General features: G+C 36.8%; 1 protein-coding gene across 1 annotated transcript; it reads left to right on the forward strand.

The window, feature by feature from the left end:
* Positions 1 to 1,369: 1,369 nt before the first annotated feature.
* Positions 1,370 to 8,188, forward strand: creg2 (cellular repressor of E1A-stimulated genes 2). Its single transcript, XM_081369020.1, has 4 exons — positions 1,370 to 1,895; positions 4,319 to 4,488; positions 4,646 to 4,759; positions 6,797 to 8,188. The coding sequence occupies exons 1-4, from the start codon at positions 1,488 to 1,490 to the stop codon at positions 6,936 to 6,938; spliced, it is 834 nt and encodes a 277-aa protein (XP_081225146.1). The 5' UTR covers positions 1,370 to 1,487; the 3' UTR covers positions 6,939 to 8,188.
* The last annotated feature ends 1,389 nt before the right edge of the window (positions 8,189 to 9,577 follow it).

Here is a 9,577-nt window from a genome sequence, read left to right on the forward strand (position 1 = left end):
TGGATACCATGGTCATTTTTTTGTATTAACTGAATACATTCAATACAAAAATAATATATATTTTAAATTCTATATATTTAGTGATGTCAGTATTGACTTTTATACCAAATATAAAATGTATATATAACAAATATGCCAAATTACCACCATAATACCACAGTTGGAATGATGTATACCGGTACTTTTTGTATTGAACGAATACAATCGAAAATAAATCATTTGTTTCCTTTTTTTGTTATATATTTGTTTTGTTTTTTTTGTGCAATCAACATTGACTTGTATGCCGATTTTAAAAAAAAATTATGGAATATAACACATTTTTGGATAGACCGCATACATTTGGAAATGATAAGTGCTGGTCAGAATTATTTGCCCCCTTGGTAAATATGATCAAAGATGGCTGTAAAAAATAAATCTGCATTGTTAATCCTTTTGATATTTTATTCAAAAAATTAGCAAAAATCTAACCTTCCATTGAAGTAAAACAATTGAAAGTGGGGGGAAAATCACATTATGAAATAAACGTTTTTCTCCAAAACACGTTGGGAACAATTATTTGCCCCCTTTTATTAAATCCTTTTTGCAACCTCCTTTTTCCAAGATAACAGCTCTGAGTCTTCTCCTATAATGCCTGATGAGTTTGGAGAACACCTGACAAGAGATCAGAGACCGTTCCTCCATACAGAATCTCTCCAGATCCTTCAGATTCCCAGATCCATGTTGGCACTTCTTCTCTTCAGTTCAGCCCACTCATTTTCTATAGGGTTCAGGTCTGGGGACTGGGATGGCCATTGCAGATGCTTGGTTTTGTGCTCAGTGATCCATTTTTGTTTTGATTTTGATGTTTGTTTTTGGATCACTGTCCTGTTGGAAGATCCAAACATGGCCCGTTATAAGATTTCTAGTTGTCAGGGTTTGCTTTTTTTTATCTGTTGGTATTTGATCGAATCCATGATGCCATGTATCTGAACAAGATGTCCTGGCAGAAAATTAGGCTCACGGCATTAAAGATACAGCAGAGTATTTCATTTTACACATGGGGTACTTTTTTTTATCCCTAACCAAACCCATATCAAGTGTTTTCTGCCAAAAAGCTCTTTTTGTTTCATCTGTCCATAGAACATTTGAAAAGTAACTGACACGACTAGAACTTCAAACGGCACGGAAAGTGATTTCCCCCCCACTTTCAATTATTTTACTTCAATAAAAGGTAAGATTTTTGCATTTAAAAAAAATTAAATATCAGAAAGATGAACAATGCAGATTTATTTTTTAACAGCCATCTTTGATCATATTTACCAAAGGGCAAATAATTCTGACCCAGCACTGTACATGTGATATACAGGTGCAGTTCTCAGGCGGTCCAGGTGATGCCGCTGTTTCAAACGCAACAAAGTTTCTGGCCACATCATGTAACGCCATATCTATAGTTGCGAAACAAACATGCAGTTTGAAACGGCGCAGCGCTAGTGCATCTGAACAACACTATGCAACTACTTCATCTGGTCATTGCGGTAAAGACACTATTATGTGTCAGTGACAGTTACACCATCAGAAGCTCGGTTTCATGGGCTGTCACCAATGATGTGGTGGACGAAGAGCTGGACACGCACTCGGACGAGGCGCCCGCTGTGCTCGTCGATAACATCGGGATCTGGAAACAAGCCTATCCGTCCTCTGTGTACAGGGACGGTTCAGAGAAGAAACCTGACCAGAAATCGAAAAGCGAGGATGTGTCATCCGCGTCCCGTGTGTTCTCATACCGTATGGAGGAGGTGAAGGCGCCGTCCAGCGTCCCGACGCCTCCGCCGCACGAGGACACGGCGAGGGTAGCGCGATATATGGCGCATTACAGCGACTGGGGTCACCTGGCAACCATCTCCACGCAGGAACAGGTGACACACACTGCCCTTCAGACTTTAGTTGAAGGCTTGCAGCTCTGTTCTAATCATTACAGGTATCAACAAAAAAAGTCAGTGGTTCTCCACCAGGGAAATGTTTCCCAAACCTGTTCCTGGAGCCACACAAACACTAACTTACACATTTTGGATAGCTGAATTCGGAACCGTATACTACTGTACTCGTACTACTTTTACTATATCCTTCTATGGCAGAAATAGTAAGAGTAGTATGCGGTTCTGAATTCAGCAGATCTGTTATCTCACCCATCCATTTCAGGCCTTGGAGTGTCTAGTGAGCGGATGAGTGGAATCAGGGGTGTTTGATTAGAAAGAGTTTGAAAATGTGTACTTTTGGTGTTTCAAACAGGGAACCTCATTTTATAAGTTTGGTTTCTAGACCTGGACAATAATGTAAATCAATAAAATATTAAGTTTCCATTGGCGTTTTTATAATTAAAATTATAAATATATATATATATATATTAGTTATGCCAAGCTCAAATATTTTATCGGGTAGAAATTGTGAATAAAATGCTTTTAAAAATCCTTAATGTCACAAGAAACGGAAGTCGCAAGCTTGTTTCCGCCACAGAATAAATCGCTTTAAAAGCGAGAAATAAAATATTTGTTTCCCTTTTTGGTAACACCAGAGAATGTCTAATAGGAAGAGAATTGGCACTCTCTGCTTACTTCCGGGTTCTGGATTGGTTGCAGTAACACGTCTCTGTCCATGCGGGGGCGCTCGCGAGCGAGTGCAGAATGAATGGAGGTCTATGGCGAAATACCCCTCAAAACCCACTTTTCTCAGGATATAATTTTTTGTCTAGTAATTTGAATGTTGTATTCGAAAGGAGATGCAAATAAATTACACATTGCTGGGTGTTCGATTTTTTTAGAGTCACTTATTTGGTTTAAAAAGTCTTTTAAAATGTCAATGACGTCAGAATGCTGACGTCATTAGCAGAATGCTAGCGTGTTATGGGCAACAACAACTCAACCTGTAAGAAATAGAAAAGAAATAAGTACTCGTTCATTCAACTTTCGACCTATAACCCATGTTGAACTTGCAAAACCTACAATAAAATCTGAGATTTCTCAACGGCATTTGGGTGAAAGAGACACATTTAGCCGTATAGCCCCATTGACTCCCATTCAGTCTGCACTCGCTCGCGATCACCCCCAGTGGAATTCTAATGGAACTGCAACCAAAATCAATACAATGGGGCTGAATAGGGAGTGCCAAGGCTCTCCGTAGACGGGCTCTGGTAACACTTTACTTGAAGGGGTGTGCATAAGACTGACATGAAACCTTCTTAAGCATGACATGACACATGTTATGAATATGAAGGATGTTTTATGCATGTTTATGACAACTGTCATTAAGTGTCATTCCCTTAATTGTGACATTTTTTATTCAAATATGACATTGTTTGAGATGTCTTTGTTATGACAACTTGACATAAACCAATATATCATAACCTGTCATAAATGTGTCATAAACATGTCATAGCAGATTAATTATCAAACTTAACTACTTAGCTTTATGGGTTAACATTACATTAAATTGGCATGTGGTTGGTTTTGACATTGGCTGTCATGATGAGGCCGTTATAACTGTCATGAATATATTTCTGACCACTTTTTTCCCCCTATTATTCCAGTATTAGTTATAAAATATTTGACAGTATTAACACTTAATGACATTTTAATGACACATTAAATTCGTATCACTGTAGTTGAGGTCAAGGAAAAAATTCATGACACTGTTATAAAATTATTTGACAGAGTATTAACACTTAATGACATTTTAATGACAAATTCAATTTGTACCTCTGGAAGAAAAAGTGGTCAGAAATATAATGTAATGTTGACCCATAAAGCTAAGTAGTTTCTTAAGTTTGATGATTAATGTTTATGACATATTTATGACAGGTTATGTTGTCTTGGTAATGTCAAGTTGTCATGACAAAGACACTGACAGATTATGATGTATTGGTTTATGTCAAGTTGTCATAACAAAGACGTCTCAAACAATGTCATCTTTGCATTAAAAATGACATAATTGAGGGAATGACACTATTGTCATTAACATGCATAAAACCTCCTTCATATTCATGACATGTGTCATGTCATGATTATGAAGGTGTCATGTCAGTCTAATGCACACCCCTTCAAGTAAAGTGTTACCGGTAAACACGGATAAATCAGTTATAATAAATGCTGCAATATTCCATAAAAAATAAGAATTGTCAGTTTTGATTTCATGGTGACTTTAATCCCTATATCCAGTAAATCACGTATGACTAGAAAAGTCATGCCTTCAAATACTGTTGTGGACAAAAGGTTTAGAAGCACTGTATTCAATCAGTACAATCACATTTACATGTACAAAATGTATTTAATATCTCCATTTTTAGATTAAAGGACTTCCTTTTGGCAACATCTTCTCTGTCAGTGACGGTCCAGCTGACAACAGCACTGGCGTTCCTTATTTCTATGTCACACCGATGGACAACACTGTAACGGATCTTCGCAGCTTCCCTTACGCCTCCTTAACGTTTTCTGAGGCAGAGGGGGATTTTTGCAGGTGTGTTTACTTGCATATATGATTGGAATTAAAAAAACTTTACATTTAATACATATCAAAACAAATGGCATCTTTGACATGGACCGCCTTAGTCACTGAATGCGCTTTAATGATTAATTGATGTGTTTTGTTCTATGCTCACATATTCTTGCAAAAGGAAGCAGGTTTATGACCCTGAGGACCCCAGATGTGCAAGACTCACTTTGACTGGTAAAATGGTGGAAGTGGGACCAGATGAGCTTGACTTTGCCAAGGAGGCCATGTTCTCCAGGTAATATGCAAACTGTAAATCATACACACAGCTGTGAACTGTAACATGTGTATTCTGTTATGGTTTGTTTTCCTTATGTTTCCTGTGTTTTGCCTGTTATCATTGGTTTCCTAGGTTTTTAATCAGTTCCTGCACCTGTTCTGTTTTTCATTGTTAAATCTCCCCGTGTATTTAAGCCTTCAGTTCTTTCGGGTTCATTGTTCGGTCTCATCAGTTTTTAAAGGATTAGTTCACTTCAGAATGAAAATTCTGTCATCATTTACCAGCCCGTTCTCATCCTAGGGCGTCATATATTGACGCTTTTGACATTTCGTCTACATCGAACGCACATGGCACCCTTTAGCGTCAATATGAGACGCAGATAGAAATGGGCCAGAAGGCGCCTCCTAGCGGTCTAATCCTAACCCTACACTAGACCTAAACCTACCCATAACCGAACAAAGCTCTGTGCGTGTCATATTGACGCTAAAGGGTGCCATGTGCGTTCGATGTCGACGAAATGTCAAAAGCGTCAGTATATGACGCCCAAGGATGAGCATGCGTTGCATTTACTCATCCTCAAGTTGTTTTACTCACCCTCATCCTCAAGAATTTTCATTTTGAAGTAAACTATTCTTTTAATGCCCGGTACACATTGTATGATATTGAGCTGTCCCAGATGAAAGATGACCAATTGTGGAGATTTCTAAATTTTCTATGGTCTTGGCTCTTAAAAGGTGGTATTATTGATCAACACGACATGGTGATAAAACTTAAAGCTGCAGTCGGCAAGATTTATTTGATCATATTCACTGAATGCTCCAACAGAACAACATAAATCAGCCGTTTTTAGCAAAAAATCAGCGCAGGGCTGTGTGAGATCTGACTGTCAATCACAGTTCGTGCACACGCCACAGATCATCCCTCCCCCGCGCACGTTACAATATCACATGCACACGCCTGAAGTTCGCAGGTGTGTTGGATTGTACAAAGCGTGATGGCGGAGAGAAAATCTACTAACAAGCTTCCAATTCCTCGGTTATTGCTATCTATGGGTAGATTAGCCAGGGCAGCCTACCTCCGAGTCCATGGTGTTGATTGATGCTGAAGAGACGCGCGCGTTCATAGAAAATCTGGTGCACACGCACTGACGAGCACGACCTCGATGGGAGGGTGCTCGCTGGTAGTGGGGGAGGGGCATGAGAGTTGTAAACATTGAAAATTTTGGCTAAGTCGACCCAATATGCCAGACTTGCCGACTGCAGCTTTAAAACGGCCTACCTCAAGCACCATTTGAAAAATTGGCTTAAAAATTTGACCTCTTTTCCCTAGCCATGACCATTTCCATATTCTCCTCTTTCGACGGTGACTTTTTACACACAAAAAACACAATTGGCAAAGTGCGATTGATGTTGCTCTATTGGTTTACTACTAGCGCATGCTGATGACGTTTTATTCTTCTACACTAACTTGCGTCATAGCCTATACGATTCAATAGGTGTCATCATTGTACAGTCTACATACGTCGTACCCAAGTTTATTAGATTCAGGTCGTACAGTGTGATTTGTAATGATCTTATAGGATTGCCGAAATCTGTAGTAGCAGTCTGTAGGAGGCATAAGTGTAGTAGCTTTGTTTTTTTTCCTCCTGTATGTTCTTCTGAGTTATTAAAGATTGTTCGCTTGAATCTCCTGTGCCATGCATGTTATAAATATTTTTACATTTTTGAGTTTTATGTCTCTGGTATATAACAGTTATCCTAATAACTGTTATGAATTATGAATATAATTATAATTATGAATATTTTTGCAATCCATGTTATTCTAATATCTTCGTTATTTCTTGGACTGTTCTCATTGATTTACTACATCATTTAGCGATTTGTTTTGTATCTGTGCACCTACTTATTTTATATCTGAAATGTTTTGCTAAATGCAACTGCATTTGTAAAGATATGTTACTAACCAATAGATTTTTTATTTATTTATTTTTTAGTTGGGTAAGCAATGTGTCTGCAAATATGTATTTGTATAAATTTTTGCATGTGCTTTGTTTAGGCATCCTGTTATGAAGAAGTGGCCCCCTGGACATAAGTGGTTTTTCATGAAATTGGTTTTGCAGCAAGTTTGGCTTCAGGACTGGGTTGGAGGAGTCTCTGTCATTACGCTTGAAGAATATTTCAAAGCGACACCTTTCTGAGAATAAACGGCAGCATCCTATAATGAACAAGGTTCAAGCAGAACTGAACTGATTATGGACAGAAGGTGGTTATGTTTTTGTTACAAACTACTTCCAACTAGTGGTTTTTGTAGTGGCCATGATACCGGTTCAGTGCCTCTGGATTTTGGTCCTAACGTGTTCCTGAGGATTTGCTGAATGTATGAATTATTTTCAAGGAAGCCTAACATTATCAATGGAATCCACAGTTACTTAACGTGCCCCTGTTATGCTATCTTAAAGATTCCTAATTTTGTTTTGGAGGCATGCATGCATCCCATGTCAAAAAACACTTTAATTTCATTTTTCAAATGTGTTACAAACCTACATAGGTTTGTACAGGAAGTAAGACTGGAATAACTGGCGAAATTGTTACAGGGAGTTATTTCTTTTGGGAGAAAAAAACTTCTTTTGTCATTCGCTTTAATCTTTTGACACTTTGCAGACATTTTACATTGACTATATTACACTGTACATGAAAGGTAATATCTGAAAAAGCATAATAGGGGCACTTTAAGGTTGGAAACATTTATTACATACAGTATGCTATGTAGACACTGCATTGAAAAGAAAGCTATTAATTCATTAAACAAACGTTAAAATCACTTCAGGCCTTCACAATGAAATGCGATTTCTATACTAAATACTTCAGTACACAAGAAAATATATATATATATATAAATAGCTGTAGAGATTTTTGTCTGTTTTCTCTGAAACTCACTTTACTGTGAATTCTGAAGGTCTGACATTTTATTTACAGTTGAAGTGTGGAATACAAATTGTGTGTGTGTGTGTGTGTGCGTGTGTCACATCTAATGTCATTCAAGTTCAGTTTTAGTTCTGCATTAACTTCTCACGAACAGTGGCTTACTGTACAGTACATGACCTCATATGTAACTACCTAACACAATTACAATGTAATTGACATCTTAATAAAATATCGATTACACTTTATTTTAAGGTGTCTGTGTTACAGTGTTATTATACATTTAGGTACTGAGTAATAATAATTAACAACATGTACTTACTATAAGGTTAGGATGTGGGTTTGGTTAAGACCTGTAATTATGCATAATTTATAGTTATTACTACAGTAACTACATGTAAAAGGTGTAACAAGGACACTAAAAATAAAGTGTTACCGGTGAAATAAATGTCTGTGCCTTGCATTACCTCTTCACAATGATATACATGTGCTGCACAAATAAAATAAAAACAAAAATTAAATATTGTGTGGAAAGAGCAGTTTCTCATTTTGCGGTTTGTGTTTTAGACTTGATGTAAATGAATAACTAATAATGTAGTAGATTACAAAAAGGATTGATTGGAGTAATATGATTATATAATACAGAATTAAGCTTAAAATAGAATTGCCGAGGGACCAGCAAAACTCTCTTATGTAACAGTATCTGGCTTGAGTAAAATAAAAAAAAGTGCAGTTTATAATTAATCATCTCCACTACCTTCTAAAAGATTTCAGCTTTATCATCAGCCTACAAGTTCTCATAAACCAAACACATGAGAAAATAAATAAGCACATAGGTAGCACTGGTTTCAGTTACACAACAATAAATAAAAAATATGACTAAATTGCAGGCTTTAGTGTTTAAAAGGAAGAGATGTGCATAGAAATAAAAATAGACTTAGGGAGACAGAGTGCAGTCTATGAAAAGACTACGTCAATGAGAGATTAGGAAAGACGAAAGCAAAAGTATAGGCTTAAATACAGACTGCAATTGGTATGGGGCGCAGTAATATCACTTTTGATGACACTACATTACAATAACAAGAATAGGGAAAATAAATGAAAAGATATGAGAGAGGGTTGCATACAATAAAGGTTCAGGCCCACAAGCTATCAGTGATAGTGAAGGTCAGATAAGCCAATCAATTATTCATTAAATGTGTGTGCCCTCTGGCGCCAATATTCATACATGGCATACACACACATCTAAATGTATTTAAATATGACAGATGACTTATGAGCAGTATTATTATATGAGTAGTATAAGTAGGCTATTCTCAGTAAAGTAGAAATTAGGACATTTTATGGCTTGCAATATTTATGGGTAAGTTTTCCATTTTTAAAGTAATGTATAAAATGAAAAATATAATATATGTTATAATTCCATTGTATGTATGCAACTTCCTTATAACATTAACTGCAAAAAACAAAACAAAGACACACACATGAAATTTAAAAATATAATTATCATTATACCACGTACACTCAGTATTTAAATTCCTCTTTATGGATTTTCTAAATGTGAATTTAAAGTAATTTAATGACTGACTACTGACTATACAACATTCAATTTCCTAAATTGAAAAATATGTTCAATATGAAATTTGCTGTGTGCATGTGTGCCGTGTGAGCTTACTTGCACATGGCTTTGACAATGGAATATATTTAATTTAACAGAAAGAAAAATAGTAACTAAAAAATCAATAAGTAAATAAATAATACTTGAGTGAGTGAGTGTGCGATAGGTTCAGTCCGCCGTGTGGCGGCAGACAGGAGCTGTTGCTGGCTCCTGCCAATCAACGTCATTGATGGGTGGGGTCTGTTGACTCCAGCCAATCATGTGTCTGGGTTGGGCGATCGTATCTTGTGTGGGTGT

This window comes from Scardinius erythrophthalmus (assembly GCF_964197995.2).
Source record: "Scardinius erythrophthalmus genome assembly, chromosome: 6".
NCBI classification, from domain to species: domain Eukaryota; kingdom Metazoa; phylum Chordata; class Actinopteri; order Cypriniformes; family Leuciscidae; genus Scardinius; species Scardinius erythrophthalmus.